Source organism: Coffea eugenioides, chromosome 5, assembly GCF_003713205.1.
Source record: "Coffea eugenioides isolate CCC68of chromosome 5, Ceug_1.0, whole genome shotgun sequence".
In the NCBI taxonomy this organism is placed as follows: domain Eukaryota; kingdom Viridiplantae; phylum Streptophyta; class Magnoliopsida; order Gentianales; family Rubiaceae; genus Coffea; species Coffea eugenioides.
In genome coordinates this window covers 8,718,998-8,742,141 of record NC_040039.1, presented here as the reverse complement: position 1 = coordinate 8,742,141, position 23,144 = coordinate 8,718,998, and the positions used below count along the sequence as shown (strand labels likewise).

At 34.4% G+C, this 23,144-nt stretch overlaps 2 protein-coding genes across 3 annotated transcripts; one reads left to right on the top strand and one right to left on the bottom strand.

The window, feature by feature from the left end:
• Positions 1-6,391: 6,391 nt before the first annotated feature.
• Positions 6,392-15,633, bottom strand: LOC113772496. 2 transcript variants are annotated; one of them, XM_027317106.1, is made up of 8 exons: positions 15,189-15,633; positions 15,001-15,088; positions 13,023-13,108; positions 11,044-11,122; positions 10,812-10,871; positions 7,167-7,288; positions 7,007-7,078; positions 6,392-6,852 (listed from the first exon to the last, which is right to left on the bottom strand). In XM_027317106.1, exons 1-8 carry the CDS (start codon positions 15,494-15,496, stop codon positions 6,750-6,752), a joined length of 918 nt encoding a protein of 305 aa, XP_027172907.1. In that variant the 5' UTR covers positions 15,497-15,633; the 3' UTR covers positions 6,392-6,749. The 2 variants fall into 2 exon arrangements, with proteins under 2 accessions (XP_027172907.1, XP_027172908.1); XM_027317107.1 differs by lacking the exon at positions 7,007-7,078 and having other exon boundaries at positions 6,762-6,852.
• A 5,321-nt stretch (positions 15,634-20,954) lies between these two features.
• On the top strand, positions 20,955-21,592 carry LOC113771135 (endo-1,3;1,4-beta-D-glucanase-like). The gene is made up of 3 exons (XM_027315752.1): positions 20,955-21,042; positions 21,141-21,241; positions 21,473-21,592. Exons 1-3 carry the CDS (start codon positions 20,955-20,957, stop codon positions 21,590-21,592), a joined length of 309 nt encoding a protein of 102 aa, XP_027171553.1.
• Positions 21,593-23,144: the final 1,552 nt, after the last annotated feature.

The following is a 23,144-nucleotide window of genomic DNA, read 5'->3' as shown; positions in this document are numbered from 1 at the left end:
TGCTTCAACATTTGGTCTATCAAGAACGATTCAGTTGTGTGTAGAAGTTTCTTTTGATAATCATTCCAACTAGGAAGCAACTTTGATATTGCCCCCACTTGGAATGATTCAGGAATCTCAACACCTCAATCTTTAAGTTTTGAAACCAAAAGTTGTAGATCATGCACTTGATCAAGAAGAGAAGAACCTTCAGTAATAACAAAGTCAAAATACTTTTTAATAAGAAATTTGTCCGCACCTTACTTTTGAGTAGTATACTTGTACTCCAAAGCGGTCCAAATCTCCCTTGGCGACTTGACAGATGTATACATGTTGTAGAGCCTATATGAGAGAGTATCCATGATATGGCCTCTACATAATACTTCGTCATCTTCATACTTATGCCTTTGGGCCTTTAACTCCTCAAAATCACCATTCTTTGGCTCTGGAATTGGCTGAAGACTTGGGTCAAGCACATAGGGCACTTTGAGGGCAGTGAGAAAGAATAACATTTTATCCTTTCATCGATTGAAATTGGTTCCTGTTCTATCAAGCCTATCAAGTTTGGTAACATTTTGGCTTATGGTCTTGAGAACATTTCTAGTTGGAGCCTCCATTGCACTCGATAGAGAATCAATAAACATCTTAAGATTGTTAGGAAAATAAAACAAGATAATAGAAGAGTGTAGAAACTTCATTAATAAATTTCACAAAAGAAAGGGGATTTGTTGATGATTCTTGAGGTGTGTACGAACACTATCCTTAAGGTGTTTATTGCTCCCACTACACTTAATAGTTTGGTTTTGTGTCAAGGCAGTATACCTCTAGAATACAAGAAGAATGAAGAACTTTTGACAGCAAAACCGAAAGGTCTTTTACTAAAAGGGATTAAAATGGCTAAGTAAGTTTGTTTTACTAAAACCTTGTCATTTATATAGAAAAAACAACCCAAAAGATATCAAAACTAAAGAGTCACAATTTCCTCACTTGAATGATCATCAAGAGGCTGTTTTAGTCTCCTTTAATGGGCAAAAATACCAAAACCGTTTTCTCATTATAATGATCATCAAGAGGTTGCAATTAATCTCTTTCAACGGACAAAAAAAATGCCAAAACTATTTCCTCACTATAATGGTCATCAAGAGGCTACATTAAGCATTTTTCTTTTGTCCAATATTTTGAATTTATCAAGTTTTATTTCTATTTCAATTCACAAACTATTCCAACAATGAGTGCAAAATTAGAATCAAGAATCTGGGGTAATTACTAATAAGCATAACATTTCAATAGAAACTCTTGGAAAACTTCAACTTTTGTTTGCTAAGAAAATGAAAAAATTTCCAAGAATCAGAAAAAGAAAGCCACATTGAAACCACAAGACCGCTAAGGGTGTCCAACAGAGATTAAAGAGGCATAGAAAAGCATCAACTTTGTCTATTTGAATGCTTAATAATACTGGACAAATGATTTCTTACAAGTTGTTGTTTGACTGGGAAGACAGTAAAAGACATGTTCTACCAATGTATTATTCTTAAGGGAATGGAAATGATAAAGCATATCGTCTTTATCTTCTCCCTCTTATTCGATTATGCATCTATAACTTGCATCCACCACTTGGCTGATTTTGTTCTCAGATCAAAACGGTCATGTCTTGAAACCATTAGCTACACAATTGTTCATTATCCTTTCCCAACTCCCTGACTTTGAAACAGTCATTTAGTAATTAGTAAGCCACCGGACACCTCAATACGACGTTTGACAATTAGCCCACACATACGTCTCCGAGTCAATATCGAAAACGACCTTTTTATTAAAAAAGTCATCTTGACCAATTATCCTTAATGCTTTTTTCGGTCTGTAGGAAAGAGCTATAAGCTTCTAATTACATGAAACAAAACGATGGGTGGGCACCCCCTAACATCCTTCCCCAGAAGTTGCCCGAGTCCAAGTAATTTAAAGTCCATTCAATTAATTATGTTCTTCAAGATTTCAAGAGCTTTATATATGGTACAAGTAAGAACATTTTTGCAGTACATCTTGTTAGATTAGAAGAAGCAAAATGAGAGGAAGAGATAAGAGCTCATCTCCCACTTATGAAAGATTGAGAAGCACCAATGAGGCAGGGATAGAAGGTTATGTTCCTTTGCTAGTGGGAACAAGTAATAAAACAATGGTGAGACTGACCATCCCTATAAAGCTTATCAACCATCCTTCTTTAGCTTATTTACTTGATGAATCTGCAAACGAACTTGGTTATAATCAACAGGGACTGCTCAGAATTTGGCGTGACATCGGAAAATTCAAGCAAATGCTTGATAGCTTATCAACAAGGCAGTAGGTTTTGTACTTGTGATCCCCACCATCATATTAGAGTAGATCAATTGGGCAATAAGATTGGTTAGTTCTACATTGATCTTCCACTGTACGTGCATATTGAGAAGGAAAAAGCTGCGTTTGGGTTTCATCCTGGAGCCTTACGTGGGTGACCGTCAAAACCCGCACGTAGGGAAGTCATCACGACTTTAGGTTTAGGACAGTGATGTTTGTCACGACTCTCAAAAAGTTCACCTTTTCTTTTATTTTAATTACCTAATTTTACTTTTGTTTTATCAATTGTCATTATCTACACCTATTTCTATTCTAATCTATTTTAAGTGTGATCCTGTGATCCAACAAGATCACAAGAAACCGATGAGAATTGAATCACCATCGAACTAATTTACATTATATGCATATGGGTGCATCGGACGAGAATTGACCCTGTCATCCATATGGGTGCATTACGCACCCATATGGACCTAATTTTACATTGAGTTAGTATTATTTGTTACACTGTGATCCTTGAATATTCACTTAATATCATCATTACTGTAACTAATTATTTGATCAAGTCTCTTAGTAAAATTTGATATTAATTGGTTGAGTTTTCTGCTCACCTTGAAGTTGGGGTTATATTGAAGTGGGTGTTTAATTTAATACAGTTTGTATCTTCTTTGCTTTTTATTCCTGGTCTAGTCATGGCAATAAATGAAGAAGCAAACAGTGTCAAGCCAGAAAATGAATGGCCAATACTTTAGGAGGTGGCAGAATCAAATGAGGTGTTAGTTAACTGTATTAGGGTCCATTTCGGCCATAGATGAAAACAATGAATCAAATGAGACGAGCTTAAATTCCATCTCGGGCTGCTCTTGTTGTATCTGAGGGGTATCACTACAAAAATAAACAAATAAATAAATAAATAAAAATTCAAAAATGACATCCATGATATCAAACAAAACCCCACACCATCCAGCAAAGCCAAATTGAGTCTCCATGTAGTAACCCGCACCATTAGCTACACTACGAGGCTGCACCTATTGATTCTGAAAAATACTTCCATGCCTGGATTAGAAAACTAATATAAGAAATTGAGCACTAATTAATCTGCTCTAATATAGCTGCGGACATATGTATCTCTGACCAGCCAATTACCAAAACCCACGAAGCTCCAATGCATCAGAACCATTATACGAAAAAACATAACAATAACAACAACTTGACACGAATGATTACCATACCAAAATAAATTTATGTAAGAATTTCAAATCATCCCCTTGCCAAAATTACATTACCAAATGCTCCAAAATACTTTTCCCGGTATTTAAAAATATTTCTACTTGTCTACTAATAAGTAATAATTAAAAAAAAAAAAAAACCATACCTACTTTGAGCGTGGCAGAATCAAATGAACCGACTTAGTTCTGGCATTATCATCACTGCTTCTCGCTTCATATCATGGTTGAAACAATATGACATAACGCATTACCAACAACAATGGCAAGTATTTGAGCGTACGCTGTTGGTTCTTAATTTAAATAAAACATTACCATTTTGGATTGAACCAATAGGTAGAACCCGCATTGAGTAATCGCAAAGATGATGCCAATCTCGATTCACAATCCAAGTTTCTGGCCACAATAAATCATCACATTCCACTTTGCACTCTCTCCAAATCTTCTAACAAACAAATCTTGGTGTGAGATACATCGATCAGAGCAAAGTGTTCTCCAACCTCACACGCAAAAACTTCCCTCAAATCAATACCGGCCATTTGGAAGGGCAAAGTTTGAAATTTCTCATAAGTGACATCAAAAGCATGTATTTGGAAGAATTGTAAATTTCTCATAATTATTTTTACTTTTATTTTTTGGCTTATGTTTTCCAACACGTCTATCTCTACATCAAAATACTTTTTCTGATTTTTTAATAATAATTTTCCGATCTTAAATTGGTTTTTAAAGGTAACTGTACGGATATGTAAAGTTTTAGTTGCGATATGATTGAAACTGGTTTGGAAAGATTTCTTTAAAGGGATAAAATTCCTCCGTTGTACAAAGAGGAAATTTCCTAAAATTTCGTATAAAACATTGCCAGAATTTCATGAAATATTGTCGGCGATGACTCCCTTTTTCCCCCTTTTGTGTTTAACTAGAAGATTAAATGTCGAACAAAACTACAGATTGAAAATTATATTTCTAGCAAGTAAGCAAGTCGTGCAGTTGGGTTTCCTATAATAATCGGTAATGTATTCAGCTAAGGATCTTTTCTTATAATTGTTCTAGAGAACTCCTTAAAATACTTAGATTACATCTAACTTATTATGTGATTGTGTATACATTTATTACCTCTTGAATTTAGATACTTTACCAAACTATTCTAACCCGTGCTAGGCATGGGTTTACATTTTAAAGTATAACAATAACAAAAATTTATTTTTGCTACATGAAATTAAAATCTAAAATGTTTTAAGAAGTATTTTTTTTGTGTCCAAATTTATGAAAATGAATTATATACAAAAAGAGGTATAAAAAATGGTTCAGTAGAATGCATTAATTATTTTCAATATCGGGTTAGTTTTTACCTACAAGTTGAATTTTTCGATCCCTCAAAACAAAAAAAGGTACTATGGAATCATAAGAAAAATTTATGTAGGTTTACTTATATGGGTAATTTCAAGTCAAATTTTATTTATCTATTATAAGTCAACATCTAATAATATTATGTATATAATAATTCGATCCATAACAAATATATAAAAAGCAATCCTAGACTTAGGTATTAATAACTGATAAAAGATATTTAAGTCAAACCCAAAATATATAGTTTAGAATATTAAAATAAATCAAATTTAATTCAATTGTAACAATTAGTGACTGATTTTGCATAAATTGTACTGCTCCTATTCCATTACAATAATTTGCATTTTGTACAAATGAAATGAAGGCTTTCATTCAGTATGATGGTTAATTAACTTAAGGTTGTCTTTAAATGACCAAAACATATCAAAACATAACATATCTGTAAGTAACCCTCTCTAAAATACTAATAAAAAATAAAATCTAAGCACTATCCATAAAAAGGCACACCAAAATACTAAAAATACACACAACAATACCCTTTCATCAACCACATAGACAACCTCCTCCTCTCTTTCCCCCTCCTTTTCTCCACACAACTTGTTTCCTCCACTCTCCAGCCAAATTTAGTTTAACCCCCCCACCCTCTCGTGCGGATTGCAGCATGTCATTTTGGATATTTTACATAAATATCCTCTCTTACATTTCCTATTATGGCCTTAAATTTTCAAAATATTCTTAAACTACTTATGAATAACAAATAGAATGGATACCTATACAATGAATTACTTCCAAACCAAGCCATTTTGCCCACAACTCTAGGAACTTGAGCTGGCTTTTTGCATGATTATCTTTACCTGAGAGCTTTCTATATAACACATGTGATTAGGAATTTCACAATAGTACATTGATTGACACACATAGATGGGTTTCTTGGCTATGATGCATAGCATTGTTTTTTCCTCCCTCTTTCTTGGTTTGGATGGGTGATGAATCAGAATAAAATTGGCTAGGGAAGAAAATGGAAAGACATGATAAGTACTCACTAGTTGTTGTGAATGATTTGTGTTATTAGTTAGTTATTATAGAGTTGTAGGAATTGTAATTGGAATGAAGTTCTAAAGTTTGCAGACGTGATTTGGATGGGATAAGGATCACATAAACATGCACAGCAATTTGAAATATTCAAATGGGTTTGATTAGTAGCACCTCTCCCGTAACGTTAAAGAGAACTGTTAAGCAAAGACAAAACAATAAGGTTTTTAACAGATGCTTAATAGTCCGTGACTAACTTGATGTACAATTCATGGTTGGGATGAAGTTGATTGATTGAAGTATATGATCATGCTTGAGCCAGCCATCAAATTTTGGAAATAATAACAAAGTAGTGTTATTTCTTCAACAATAAAGCGACAGCATTGATTTGATCTGATGTAGACATTTTAATTGTACTTTTTGTGATTCTATTTTTCTCCTTCTCATTATCTCCTTATTAGCAATCATAATTATCACCATAATAATTCAAATCAAACACAACTGCAATTATGTAACTTCTTCTCCCCACTAATTACACTAATGTCAAATGACATTTCATTATGTAGGACTAAAACTTCAATAACTACATATTGGTAGTGCTGCCTCTATCAATAAGCTTAATCTTAGAACCTTCAACACCAATGCCACCCCTGTGAAGACTGCGGAGAAAAAATTTCCTTCACCATTCTGAATACAAGGATGGGCCAAGAAGTAGAGTGCTCAAGGACATGTTTAAATGGGCAACTCTCTGTGTTGTTCTCTTTTCCAGCTTTTAAGGCCATCATCTTGAGGATAAAGCTTTCATCCAAAGGAACACAAAGTACCATATTAAGCATTCTTTCAGATTTTGAAGAATTTGTACCCGTACTCAGGGCTGGTCATTCCTTCTTCCCAGTCACCGATTTTGCGACCGCCAAAGATTACCTGTTGAATGCCCACATATCTACAAAAGAAAATTAAAAGTTAATCAAGATCAGTCCGCGAACAATACGAACTGCACCAACCAGTTTATGATAGATAAAGTCAGTCACTCATTCACCCAATTCTGTCACAAGCAATCTAATCACTCATCTAGTCAAATCTAAATAGAAGCTTACTCTGAGCTCAAAACAGTCAAGCAGTTGAGTAGAATATCTATGGAAAAGAAATCAGATGTGCCAAGATCTACCCTGTTAAAAGAACCCATTGTTATGTCATTAACTGTTAAGAGCAGAAAAAAAGAAGGCAATTATATTCAAGATGAATCAAAAACCCCACCAGATCCTTCCCCAGTTGTCCTGGAACTCAACGTCACTTATGTCATGGAATGAGGAAGCCATCACCTTGAAGCCCTTATCTGCATCATAGAGAGGATCATACTCCATTGATGAATTTGCCAACTGCAATTAAACACTCGGTTACAATCTCATCTTAAAATTTTTTAAACTGTTAAACAGCCCACCAGAAAATCATCTATGTCACCCTTTGAGCAAGAAAGAAAACTCTCTTGTAGACAATCCAGATTAGAGCCATAATTACCATGTTCATGTTTTCAGTTGTTAACTGAGAGAGCATTGTGGCCTGTTTAGCAGCATTCTTGAAAAGCATTAGACAGAATGCAAAACAAAAACAAGAGCAAACACCACTTCCATGAGAACAGAATCTTACTCTGCAAAAATGGGAGAATGTCTAATTTTCAACTTCACTGTGCTGAATAAGCTATGGTATTTGTCATATAACACGTATTTTTGAATTGTTGTAATTGAAAAAAATGTGTCCAAGAAGAAACAAAGCATTAGAAGCTCAGGTTTAATTATCAAAATCCATTAAATTTTTCAAGTCTAAAAAGCCTAAGCACTTTGCATTTGATTCTGTGGATTTTGGTATTCTATATTCTTTCACTCCAAAGTTATACATGCTTAATATTAGTTCCACATGAATTGCTAGAGTTTAGCCATACAAATGGCACAAAAGAGGACATTTTAAACATTTTGGAGGAACCTCTGGAGGCTACATCGCCAATAGTTGTATCTCTACAATCAAAGATGAAATCAAAACACAACAGGAGGAAAAACCAACATAGTTAAATCACTAACTAGAAATTAAAAGTTCACCTTCTTATAATCTTTGAAATATCAGACAAGCAAGAAGTATTAAGAGCATAAATGAAGCAAGACACAGACCTAAATGGTATAAAATCCAATCCAAAAATGGTTGTCATTGAAATGCTTCAGAGTTCAGAAAAGCCTAGGCCATCGTGTTAGAAGTTAAAAGAAATAATGTCTACTATCATTGTTTTTCCCCCCTTCTTGATAACAAAGAAACTGAACTATATTATCAAAGAAAGCATAATATCTATCAAAGTAGAAAGCAAGTTTGATCAAAAATTGGAGAGGTGAAAGAAAAGACTCAAATTTATATTACAACTCATAAATTCCAAAAACCCCAACACAGGAAGAACAGTTACAGGACAACATATCATTCACTTCTCACAAATATAGCCTAAATGTCCACATTACAACAGGCTTGTCCTGTAGAACAAACAAAAAGATTTCCAGAGGCTAAGACTTGAATGGGCAGGAACCTCAGAGCTAGGTTTAGTATTATGGAAATTGAATCACAATGGGTGTATTCCGATAGGAAATGTTCAAAAATATATTTCAAATAATACACTAGCATATTTTACGATGTGATGCATGTGAGATGAAAAGGTGGTTGGGAATATAAAAGATAATTGGACAATGTGCTTGTGATGCAAGCAGAATTTCTTTTGCAAATAAAATTTGTATCCAAACAAAATCCATATATTCTTCTCTGTTCAGCTTTAGAGAAGATTTTTGGACTTCAAATACTTGAATGATACACTATTCAAAACCAAATGAGAAGGAGAAGAGTATGGGAAGTTAAGAATAAGGAGAATAACTTAAAATAGGATAATTTTCTAAATATTCATGTTTTTTTCTTTAATTAATTGTCCCCTTATGTAAGACCTCTAAGAATATGGAATAACCATCATCTAAGAATCTCTTTTCCTAGTTCTTCAAATCCTTCCTTAGCTTGCAGCAATGCAATTTAAAGGCTCCTCAAGGAAGATAAAGGGACTAAGTTTATGTGGCAGACTATCAATGTAATCTGTGACGTCCAATACTTCCTGTTCAGCTATGTTACTGGGACTCTTCACTTTGCCCTGCCACACCCCTGTCCAACCCTTCATTTTACACTAAAGGAGCTGTGTTGGCAAGATCTCATAGTTGAGTCTAAGTAACATAGCTGCTCAGTATTATCTCTGAGGAAAAAAGATAAAAACAATTGCAGACTTTACAGAAGGCAATAAATCTATCATGCGATTCCCATGAAACTCAGAAACAGAAATGCAGATAGACATGATAGAGGGTAAAGTTACTTGACGACGGATCTAAAATCCATACCATGCAAAACTACTTGAAACGTTCTACGCAATAATGAAGGATAAAGGCAAAGGCTAACTGCCTCTTTTTAAAATTTAAGATGATAATATGCCATCCATGGTCCTTCATTCCTATAAGAATTTTGAAATTTCCCAAAAGCTGTCCTTAGGAAAACAAATGAGAAGGGATGTATTAAGACGATGTTAAAAAAAACTAATTTAAAAAAAAAATGTCAAGTATCCACTGCTACATTGATTTAATAGGAGGTGAGGCAGGATTTTTAATTTCCAAAAGATAGGCTTAATACTGTGGATGTGCTTCACAGGATCTGCTGTTTAGAGGAATTTGGATGATGGTATGTTGCTCTCATGTGTGCAGAAAAGAGGATTTTTAGGAGTGGAAATAGGGCAGATGTTATAGAAGGGGAAGAAAAAGAAAGAGGAGGAGGATTAGGCTTCACACCTAAAAGAGGCAGTTCATTTCAGAAAATATTACATAACCTGTGGAAAATAGCTGACATAAAGTATTTTCTTGTTATAGGGAATGCAGACTCGGTAAACAAGAGAACGCAATCTCCAACTAACCAAGGAGCCCAAGGTTGACAAAATAGCTCTGATTAATCCATTTCCTACTGCCAGCTTATGTTTTATACATGGACTGAATGTATAAAACTGTAACAGCCTATGGACAATGAGGAGGACCAAAATTAACGAAGTACCTCAGCATAAAATATATTTAGACTGGCAAGATATACCTATATTTAAAATCCTATATTAACAGATATACCTATATTTAAATCCTAGATCAGCTCCAATTGAGAATCTTGCCACATGATCACGCCTTGAGGGGAAAGTTTCCCCTTCTTTTGCAGTATTAACAAATTTCACATATTTTCAATAGCATTAAGAGGATTCAAACTCATTAACATTTGGAGACAACCTAAATGATGACATGGCTATAAGCTGGTTTGAGAAATACTCTCATCATTCGAAGCCTCAGAATAAAACTATGGCATCCTTTGCAAGATAGAAGTTTTTGGTCCAAAGAAGTCTGTCCATGGTGAAACGACAGTTCAAGTTCTGAGTTGTAGTAGTTTCCCTTATTTAGGTCATAAGGGATATTTTGGTCTGGAAATTTCCAGATTTCCAGAATTGAGTCTATAAGTCTTATGTTAGGTAAGTCACTGTTAGAAGGTAAGTTCCTAAAAGTTCTAGAGTTCTACAATGAGTTAGTTTCCAACTTACGTTATGAAAATAGGAGAAGCTTTAGGAAGCTTTTTAGTTATAAATATTTATGTTTCTACTTTGAATAAAGATTCAGCTTTGGTTTAATAGTCGTTTTGTTCTTCTTCCCCCTAAACTCCCTTCCTCTTCCTCTCTTTCTCCCAGAGATTACTGTTCAACGGTACCGTTCATAGCCCTGAAACAGTCCCAAGATCCCCCTCTTGTAGGACGGTGAATGAATCTGTCATGTAGTCAGACAATAGATACATCTGTGAGAAGAACCAGAAATTTACCTGCAAATTAGATGAATTAAATGCGCCTAGACGACCCATGATATACCAGGATTGAATAACCTGTTAAATGTAATAACAACATAAGAAAGGTGTCAGCCAACCACTCGTGTGAGGGTACTAGATAGTCATAACAACACCTACCACAGTGGAGAAAAAGTTTCCACTTGTTACTTTAACCTTAATCCTTCTAGTAAAAGGATAAGTTGCACATAGCAGAGAGGAAATCACTTACACTACCAAGGAGGTCAACATCACGATCAGATGGCGATCCATATAGTTCAAACCATATATAAGAGTCAAGAGGATTAAAACTGTCAATAACAGTGAATAGTATAAGCAGTCATAGACTTCACACCTCTGTCATGAGAATTGCTAAAATGTTTCGCCAACCAAAAATAATCTTTGTTTATTCCAGAGGATTAGACTGTACTTCAAATCCATGCAAAATTAATTTCACATACAAAAACTGTCTTATAAACGACATGAACAACAACAACAACAAACCAACTAGATTCAGAAGTAACAGGACATTTGCACTAAACAACAAGTAACTCAACCATCATATTTGGCTTATCGGTAAAACTAACAACCCCAATACACAAAAGTCTACACCAATGCCTTATAGTTTTATGTAGTTCTGCAAGAACTGAAATAGTTAATATAGGTACTCCATGAGTAACTATATTTTAATCAGAAAGAGAGGAAAAACAAGCCAAGAACCAGCTGCGACTCTTAGCCACTGCAGCTTCCTTTCTGCTGTTTTCCTTATCCTTTTCAGGCTGATTCCAAGTGGAATGACGACAACAAAAACTTTTGAATGCTCATGGACCAGTGGAAGTTGCTTGTTGTTTAAACCTAGATGGACATAATTCAGGTGAAGCATTTCTATAAGAGAAAATTTCAGGCAAAGCATGTAGGTGTGAGCACTTGTACAATTATAAGTGATTGAGGAAGGTATCTGCACTTGTACTGATAGCTTAGTGGAACATGTTGGAAAGGAAGATCTCATATCGAACTATGATTCATAACATGGGAGTTCCACCAATAGTGGAATTTCAATCTAGTTCTTCGAAATAAACTGGAAATCAAGGGAGTCTATCATCAATAGAAAGATCAAAATATGAGGCTGAAAATCATTATTATATGTTCCTTTCTTTTGAAATATAAAGGGAAACAGGGAAATAGAGAAGCAGTCAAAATCTTCAGTCAAGAGTGTGTTAGCTTTACAAGGATGAAGGCGTGAGCACTTTGTACAACAATTACACAAATGATTGAGCAAAGTATCCGTGCTAGTACTGATAGCTTAGTGGGACATATTGGAAAGGAAGACCTCATATCAAACTGTCATTCACAACATGAAAGTTTCACCATAAGTGGAATTCCAATCTAATTCTTCCAAATAAACTGGAAATGGAAGGGAGTCTATCATCGATAGGAAAGATCAAAATATAAAACTGATAATCATTATATTGGGAATTCACAGGGAAACAGAGAAGCGGTCAAAATGTTCAATCAAGAGTGTTTTGCCTTTACATAAAAAATTTGATAGTTACATTTGTTCCTATTGTGAATGAGCATGTCAGAAAAATTTAATAAGCATTTACCACACACAAAATGCAATCATCTTTATCACCATCCATTGGCCCCTTTGTCTCATTTTGGTTTCTTTTTTTGTTTGTTTGTTTGTTTGTTGTTGTGAGGAAACAATATGAAAATGATGAAATCCATGTTTCCAAAGCCATACCAGACAGGCATGCATGTCATTGAGTCATATAATTGAGTTTTATGACTAGAGAGCATAAAATCCATTAGTATATTGTCTCATTCAAATAAGAAGGTAAATAACAACAAAAATAATAATAATAGAAAGTATGACTAGGAAAAAAGTTGCGCTCAAAGCAAACCTTTTACGCTAGAAACTTGAAAAATCGTCTATAATATTTCAATAAAAGATACAGACGTTTTCCAAAGAAAATAAAGTAAGAATTTAATTGCAAATGATCAAAATTCATCAATGAAATTAATGAAATCTTAACGAGATTGTCCATCAAACTCATCAATCATGGAAAACATAAAAAAGTATCCACACAAAACGTACAAGTGGAGGAAAACTGCAAATTGGTACTCACAGTGTGAAACCGGAACAACAGTTAAAAGGCAAGTAGTGGAGCATCCAACAATAACATTTATAGATGTGCAAAAGTAAATTACTCTCTGAAGCTAACTTTGAATGCAAGGACAGATCCAGTTTTAGATTTCTGAAAATCTCGACCTTTCCTTCGAACCCTTTCCTCAACCTATCAAAATATCACCAAGTAAATAATAAGTTTCAAAGGTCAGGAATATATCAGTAATAGCATGAGCTCCATCTATAAGTTTATCAACTTCATAGTCTTAGTAACAAACAGGTTAGAGTGAATTACAGCATGACCCTCTCACTCCATAGTGAAATTCATTTACATCTATCCTTCCCTTTCTATGGTTCAAATAATCAACAGTTTCCCAAGCAGCAGTAAAAGCACTGGTCCAGAAGGACCAACTTACACCTAACACTGACTTTTGGCTCCACAAAACCATATATAAAGATACTCATATGATTAGCTTGAACAATCCTTATCATGGTAATTTGCCTCTATATGGGCTTAACCAAATATAATAGGTTGACGAAGTTAATCTTACTTTCAATAGCAGTAAAATGATTGACCACAATCTATCCAAACACCCATCATTTTATTCTTATACTTGTCTACCTCGCTTTTGGAAACTAAATCCCAAAAGACTTGGTATACATATGACAAGCAATCAAATGAAACGCTCCTAAGTCAACTAATTCTAGATTCAATACTCTAAACGACATGAGTTTCATCTTAAGTTACCCGATAACATGAATAAGACCAAGAAACTTCGAACACTGAGGATGTGATAAGCACTGAAACCTTCAGATCAATAACTGATACTAGTACAACACCTGCTTCAGTGATCAGGCAATTTCATTTATTACCAAAATCTTTCTCCTTCAAGATGTGACAACCACATTGTTTGTTAATACATTAAGTTCAAAGAAAATTGTAGTTTCTATTGATTGTAGCATTTCGGGCTTCCTTCAATTGATGCAGAATCAGGTTGTATATGTGAGTTGATAAAGATTTCAGTGGGCTGTAGTTTCTATTTGTTGTAGCATTTCGAGCTTCCTCTAATTGACACAGAATCAGGGTGTGTACAAGTTGACAAAGATTTGAGTGGGCTGTTTCTGAAACATAAAGTTCAATTTCAAGGGTATCTTCAGTTGCTTCACATGAGGAATGCGGCACTCATGATGAAGAGAACATTGCAAAATATGCTACAATACAATGCTTCATTTCTTTTTTTGATGCTCGGAAGAATGGAATGCTCAATAATTTTGTCACAGGTACACATATTTCATCAGTGATCCAAACAAAATTATTCTGATCATATGTGAAATGTACTTAAGTTGCCTATATTGCACTTGAGTGTGATGGTAGGATACTTTTCAATGTATAAACTCAGCATGGTGGAATCTTCTGTTATTCTGAAAACAAAATGGATATATAGTCACAAGACAGATGACAATAATTCAAAGATACTGAGATAGTTAAGAAAACAAAAAGAATGGTTTGACTGACGACAGTTGTAATATTCTGAAATGTACTTAAGTTGCTTGTATTGTACTGGTGTGCGATGTTAGGATATTTTTCAATGTATAAGCTCAGCATGGTGGATTCTTCTGTTATTCTGAAAACAAAATGGATTATGTAGTCACAAGATTGATGACAATAATTCAAGATACTGAGATAGTTAAGGAAACAAAAGGAATGGTTTGACTGATGACAGTTGTAATGTTCTAAGGTACAGAGATAAGCAGAGCTTCATTAACAATTTCTCCACAACTATTCTCGTCCGTAAGAAACAGTGGAAGATAATAATCTTTTCTCCATCAAAAGCTCAATAAAGGGTATCAAAAATCAGATATGGAAACTAAATCACTATGCAGTATCAACTGCTCAGTTTCTTCTCTCAATCCCAGCTCAACAATTTCCACAATTGCAAATAGCACAAACCACATCAGTTCCTTACTTCAGTTGCAACAAAACATTACACAAAACGAAAACAGACAGCTTGCTCCAATATATTTCAGCAAAGGTAAGAACATCATCGAATCAAGACATACCCTTTTCCTCATAAGCTCTGGATTACCAATGGTATCTCCAAGAACTGCTCGAAGCTCAGCATCGTTCTTGCAAGCATCTTCCAACACTCTGTAAATTGATAAGATTGACAACCAGAATACATTAATTTCTTAAGGCAGACCTATTTTCTCTAGAATTGCAACCATAGAAACAAAAGTGGCGTACTAACTTTGCCCAAGCAGGATAGTTGTGAAAGCGGTCGTATTCCCTTTTCCTCTTCTCCTCCCGAACTTTTATCAACCTCCTTCGTCTTGCTGTTGTCCCCGACCCTTTTGAAGTTTTTCCATCCAAAACTCCGCCATTACTATCATCTATGTTGGTAAGATCTCTTGAATTCGGCATTGAAGCTGTCACTAAAGCTGCAGATGGATGCCGGGGGAGCCTCATACCAGTCTTTGTTATACAGTCACTGCAAAATAGCAGTCTACCATTGTTTTTGGGCATAGCTAAAAGACGGGCTGCAAAACTAATCTCCATTGTTGTCTCTCTTCTTAATGTTTAGACAAAATCTTATCTGTATCTGCATAAACAATTTGAGTATATCAATGCCCAAATCTCTAAGAAGCACCTAGCTACAGCAAAAACTAAAGAAAAAAAAAATCCACCAAAAATTATGTCCTTAAACCTGAAACAGGATGGCGTGAAAATAAAAGGTACATGAAAGAAAAAGGGACAAAACACCTATCGTTTCTGGAAAAAAAAAAGAAAAGAAAAAGGAACAAGAAAATGAAATAAGTAAAAATAAATAAATAAATAAGACATCATAAGTGATAAGCCTATGCCGCACAGGGACTAGATCATTTATTCTAAAGTAAAAAATCGAAAGTATTTGGAACTTAATTTGACAAATTGAAAAGCTGACTGAACTAATGATTGGCCAACAGCCTCTTGGTACTAGAGGTGTTATCGAGCCGAGTCGAGCTCGAGTAGCACCATACTCAAGCTCGAACTCGAGCACAATCAGTACTACTCGAGTTCGAGTTCGAGTTTGAACGAGTAAATAAATTTGGACTCGACCTCGACTCGATAAAATAAAATTAAACTCGAGCTTAACTCGTTTGAGCTCGAGTAAATATCAAGTCTGATCTACTCAAGTTCGAACTCGAGTTTTGAACTAAACCTATAAATTTTTTTTCAAAATATATAATATAAATATAATAAGAAAACTCGATTAAACTCGTCGAGCACTCAAGTATTTATTTTTGGAGTTAGAACTTGACTCGTTGAATGTAACAAGTAGCTCGAGCTCGATTTGATTGAGTTCAAGTCAAGCTTTTGACCAAGCCGCTCGCTCTGTCATGGATGCTGGTACAACAAAGTTTGATTGCACGTGTACTTGGTACCACCAAGACTAAAATGTCTTTGGTGGCGGTGGAAGGTTAAGGATTTAATCCTTACCTTCCACCTTATCATTTAATTGTAGTTGTCATTTAATTGTGACTTTTTTCGACAAAAAAATTCTGATGCTCTTCCTTTCCTTAAACCATGTTAGAGTAGGTTATACAAATATTATCATTGCGATAAAAAAAAAGATTGAACTCATGATTGGATTACTCTAATACTATGGATCTAATTGAAAAACTTTAAAGTAAACAAGGGGGTTAAAATGTAAAATCCTAAACTTTGGGGGTCAAACTATGAAGCAAGGGAAAAGCTAGAGGACAAAAGCTTCAATTTTCAAGACTTAGTTTGGTTTGCGTGTTTTCAAATTCGGACCAAATTGACCAATGGAACTGCAAACGGGCCATGTCTTCAATTCAATTTAATTGTTGACCAAAAAATTTAATTAAACCGATATAAACTAGTCAAAAATCGATTGGACCAGTAAAAACTGATAAAAATCGAGTGGTTCGATTAGAGTTATTAACTTTTTTTATTTTTTTAGAATAAATATTTCAACTTTATTCACATATTTAATATTAAAATAAATAAATAATGATTAAACATTTGAATAGGGGTTAAATCGATCAAGCCAGTAAAATCGCAAATCAAAAGGTCTTCCAGTTCATTCCCGGTCTGAATTTAAAAACATTGACAAAACACAAGAATGCCACATCTGGCCAGCCTAACACTCGCTGAAATTTCATTCTTTCTTGATCAAACTCATGCACAAAAAATAACTATGAAAAGGAACAAAACACCAAATAGAACAAAAACATAAATAAATTAACAAAAATATCTATCAACTTCTCTCCTCTTTAGCCAGCAAACTCATGGGTTTCTGCCAACATTAGATTGGTTAGAATTCCTCTCCATGGGCGTTCATCCTCGGCAATGTCGTCCCATTAGCTTAGGTTTTTTGTTTGAGCATTGTCACAAACGGGTTCAGGGCATTTTGGAGATGGAACTTTCTTCTTCCAAAGTTGTTTTTAGCCTACCCGAAATTGCTGCCAAGGTCTTAGCCTATGCCAAGCATACTTTAATGATACAAATTATTTACATTTTTTTATATAATATTGAGGAATGAGAATTTTGTTAGTTTCCTTCTGGAATTTAATCTTCTCCAATAACTCTAATCGAACCACTCGGACCACTTTAATCTTCTAGAATTTCATCTACACAGCTTCAAAGAAAAGGCTGTGTAGATGAAATTGCCCCTCAAAAATTTACTTTCCGTCTCTCCTAATGGCATAAGTATACGGAGTAACCAAAATGATACAGATTTACTAGTTCAGTGATATTTTTGGCTAATAAAAAAGTTTAGTGATCAAAACCATTATCTCGCAATATTTTAGTAACATTTCACGTAATTTGCTCTTTATGATATCTCTTTTCTACCCAGCTTAACTAAGAAGAGAGTAATTTCAATGAGTTCTTTGAGAAAATATGCATTCTCTCCCAACTTTTTAATATAACATTCTTCGTCCTTCTCTAATCTCTACAGCTATTCCTAATCTTTTTCTCTTCTAATTTTTTTCGATAGGTTTTAATTCTTGATAAGTCTACCTCAACAAATTTCTCTCATCCTGTTTACTGCCCTCTTTACCACCCTATAAGCCTAAGTCTAGTCTTTTATGTATCAACTGTTATTGTTAGAAGTCACAGCTATGCAAGTCATTTATCTATTTATCATAATCTTTTTCTAATTAAATTCCAAATGTATAATTATGCTTATAATTTAAATCTATATATGCGCTTGATTAGACAAAAAATTACTCTTCAGTTTGTATTTGTCACATTATTGCACATAGAGGTATACCAAGAAGGTTTCTTTATTGTTTCTGAAATTTGTGTAGATTCTCAATAATAATTTTTTTTTACCACTTATCAATTTGCTTATTTTTTATGTGTAGTTAGTTTTAGAAAGTTTTAACCAAATCTTTTAGGGATGTTTTATTTCTAATGATAAAGATCATATGATTATGTGACATGTGCTTAAGTATCAAGTTTTTTTTTTAATTTCTCGGATGTAATGTATTTCCAAAGTTTGTAATGGTGCTTGCTGCAGATTTTCTCACAGTTTCATGACACATTAAGTTCCTCAATTCCAATTCACGTAGTGTAACAAGCCTAATTTAATTGGTCATTTTCTTTATGTATTCAAATTATGTTTGAATGTCTAAAATTTTAGAATCTCAATTTCATTTTTTCTCAAACACCAAAAAAATGACGCCTTAGACTCTTCTCGTTCTCGGCGAAGTTCTATAATATTATCGAAGTTCTCCTATTCCCTATTTGGGTAAAATTTTCTACGAAGACAATGGATTTGCTTACGCTTGTTCAGAAGGCTACTGGAAGGAAGCGTGAGGGGTCTTTTTGGCACTAAAAACGTTGTCTCATTCTTTTGTTGCTTTGTCAAATTATTTGTTAAATACAAATACAAAAGATGTTGTAAAGTTTTACTTTACGTGTACTCTGTCTATTGTCTTTTTTGCATAATATTTAGTCTTATCATTGTTCTCGATATTGATATATGTTGCTTGTCTACTAGGTGGGTTCTTTTCGAATATCTACTACTATATTCTCTCTCTATATATATATGTGTATGTATATATGTAATTTTGGGGTCTCGGAGAACTTGACTTGCTTTGCCCTTGTATGAATTGGCCCGTTACAAGTTCTCCTAACCCAAACAATATCAGTATTCATACCTAGCGACTTATAGTACATAAAATCCGTCCAAGGTGTAACAAATTCTCCCTGGTTTCATTCAGCATCCTGATTATATTGGTAGGATCACCTTCAATGATGCAATTGTTCAAATTTAGATGCACGCAGAAGAGCACAGCTTATCTGCTGCCTTCAACTCGACCACTTCAGGAGAAGGTAGGTTATGAAATCTTTTGGACAATTGTGCTACAAAATTACGTTCATGATCCCTCGCAATAACTCCAACGCCATGCATCCTCAAATGACAAAAATATTCCGCCCCATCAAAGTTCACCTTGATTGAGCAGGACAAGGTGCTTGCCATGAAATCATCTCACAATGCTCATTGGTGAGCTCTGCTGTAGAATTAATCATTTGCATGCACACTCTTTATCCAATGTAAATAATTAAATCCCCAATTTACAAGTTGCAAAGGACATTTACAACTACCATTATGCATCTTTTCATTTCTACTACCCCAAATACCCCAATAGAGAACCACAAATATCAAAAGTTGACCTTCCTTCAACCAAAAAATAGCCTCCTTCAGCCAACTAGCGCCATTTAGATGCTTGAGAGATGTAAAACTCCTTCCATATAGCTCAGAGCCCAAACCTGCACTACATAGGGACATACGAATAAAGTATGCAAGAGATCTTCTTTCTTTGTCGAACAAAAGAAACAAATCAAATAGCCATCTACTCTGTGGGATTCAAGATTACTAGCATTGGGTAGAATATCCATACGGCACCTCTCCAAAGGACAGGTTTGATCTTATTTGGTGGAGTAATTTGCCAAATAGTTCAGAATAGTTTCCTTTGCACTTCATCCGAAGTATTTTAAAAGGCGAAAGTATTGTCTCGATCTAGACAGGGCATAAACCCTAAGGCGTGGGGAATTTTTTTTTTCCGGAAACGATAATTGAATATATTAGCTTATCTAAAAAATATACATTTAATGAGCAAAAACTCAAATTGAATTATACAAGTGTCTGCGACACCTAAGGCGTAGGGAATAAACCCCACAAATTTTTGAGCTTTTAATAAATAAAAATAAAAATACTTGTAATATTATAAAGAAATATTGTAAAGTCATAATATTTATGCTATAAAGTAAATTAATTAGTTTAATTAATGGTTGCTTGAGAACAAAATATGAAACTTTTAAATAATTTAGGACTCAATTATAATTTTGAAAAGATAAAACTCCTGCGCGTCATTCCTTTTCCTTCCTTCTTACGCCGTTTCTTTTCTTATCCACTTTCTCCTCTTCTTCTCCCAAACTTACTCTCCGATTCAATTCCTCTTCGCTTATTCACTGTTTGTGCTCTTCGATCGTACTTCTACTTTATCCTATTTGTATCTTCTATTTTTGGAGTTACTACTTCCCTTTAAATTAGAATCAGGTTTTTTCCCTTCAAATCTCTGTTCCATCATACCAGAGCTTTTCACACCCTCGGCGACGCTTCAGCGTCGATGACGGCACTGGGCATTTGCCCACCAGAAGAAACGCCTCACTTGGATGCCCTAAGGCGATTATGCTTCGCCCCGTCTAGGAGAGAGCCTCAGGACGCGCTCCAAACTTGCCTTTGAAAACAATCAGAACTACAGCCAACTATCTCTTCTGTATTAATGATGTTTGAGTGCCTTGCTGCATGATAAGCATTCCTTACTGGAAAGTACCCGTTTTTGTTAAAATGCCAAATCCACTTGTCCCCCACGGCAAAATAACCTAACCGAATATTGCAAATTAATTCAGCTTCCTACAACAAAAAGATAGACTCAACTAACTCTCTGTCCCAAGCCTTTCGATCCGGTTGTATGTACATTCTGCTTTTATTTCAGGAATGACTGTTGTGAAACTAGCAAAATATGACAGTATTCAGGCTGCAGTTATATTACATCCTGGTTCAATATCTGAGGATGACATACATGGTCTGTATTTGCAATTATCAAGTTTTAATTTCCTTGATTGTGAAGGAAATAAAATATCCTATACACCAGTTGATCGAGTAGATTATTTGTCATTGCAGAAGTTAAGGTCCCAATTGCTTTACTAGGAGCTGAGACGGATCATTTATGTCTACCTGAGCTTTTGACTAAGTTGAATGGCATTTTAACTGAAAAACCTGAGGTTTGAAACTTGGACTCCTCCACCGCTGCTCCATAGGTTCAATAATTCACGTCTTCAGAATCTACTAACTCCTAAAAATCTTTGTAAAGTTTGATTCAATTCAAAAGCCTTTCATGGCTCATTATGCTTTATGCAAATTTATGGCGTATAACTCTTAACTTGATGACTTGTTGAAAATATAGAAAGCTTTGCAAATATCCTTAGGGACAAACTCTTTTGGTTGTTTAACAGGTTGATAACTTCTTGAAGATATACCCCAGTGTAAAGCATGGATGGATACTAATGTACAGTGACGACAATGAATTCGCTGTTAAGGTGGCAGAAGCAGCTCACTCAGACATGTTGAATTAAACTGGCTTACCAAGCGGACAAGGGGCACAAACGGTTGCAGGTGCAACCGTTTCTGTCGGTTGTGTCTATTTTTCACTGTGGGTAACTTTGATTGCACACGGTGTAACTTTCTTTGCACACAACGTAACTTTAGAACAAATTTTTGTGGGTCCCACACATGGCGTGAAAATCGAGTTACAAGATGTGATCTGAGCCGCACAAAAATTTTTGGTCAAATCATGGCCATCAACTGCCAGGAATGGTTGTCTCTGACAACCGTTCCTGCCCCATTTCCCTTACGAAGTATATCAAATAGAGTAAAAAGACCAAAAAAGGAATAATTCTTTCCAATTGAAGTCTATCATGCCTCCCACGGCAAGAATGCTCAAATCCCTTAGGTAATGGTTCATTTTACCGCGGCTTATTTGAATAAATATTCAAAATTGGTGTTATTTTTCTCTTCTTCTATTTCGCTCATCTTCGCTACTTATTTCGTATTTTGTATCTATACGGATAAATATACTTTCATTGGAAGAAACTTCTTCTATTTCTGCAAATTTTTTTATTTCTATTAATTCATTATTATTAATCAAGTCTCCAATATCATCATCCATTTCAAATCTCTTTTTATTAAATTTTTTAGGACATTGATTTGCGCATACATGAATTCAGACAACTATAAAATAATAGAACCTGGAAATTTAAAAATAGAAATACACTTATTTGAAATACAAAAAACAATGTTTTGTATATATAAATATCTAAAGAAAGAAATTCAAATAATTAAAGGAAAACTAGAAAAATAGATTTTGGAGAAAAAAATTATAGAAAAAAGAAATAAACCACTATAGAATATTTAACAGAACATATTGCCAAAATAAAATGAGTGAGTCTGAAAATAATTTTACTTGCCTTTCAGATTCTGAAATAGAAAATATAAGTAATAAACTTAATAATCTGATGATAAATATAAAACCAGATATGAAACCAGAAATAAACCCAAAGATAAATGATATACCTTCAACCAGTAGACCCGCATCCTTGTATGCAAGGCATAAACTTGGTTCAGGAAATTCTTTCATTTCAATACTAATGAATATAGCAAAGCAAAAAGGCTATTTAGATAATGAAGGCTATACATTTTTAGATAGGTGTGGTTTCGGAGCCCATAAATGATCCAACAATCCCTATAAATAATCTCATAAACCCCATAAATTATAGACTAAATAATGATGATGATTATATTTCTGATGAAGATTTTGATGCAAACCCAGTACCTATTAGATACTTGAATAATGGAATAGAATTTGACGATTCTGATTGGTACTATCCATCTCCTCAAAATGGAAGAATGTCAAATATGTGATTCGATGTTATTCCTTATTAAAGAATATGCATAACAGCTACAACAATTAGTAAAAGAATTTTATATTATCAAGAACAGTGGCTCCATGTCACTTTGTACAATTGTAATTCTATTACCTGCCATGATAGATACAAGATCTTAAGAGATGCAGAAAAATACTTAATAACCAATAGATATGTAGAACTCAATAAAGAATTTACTGCTTAG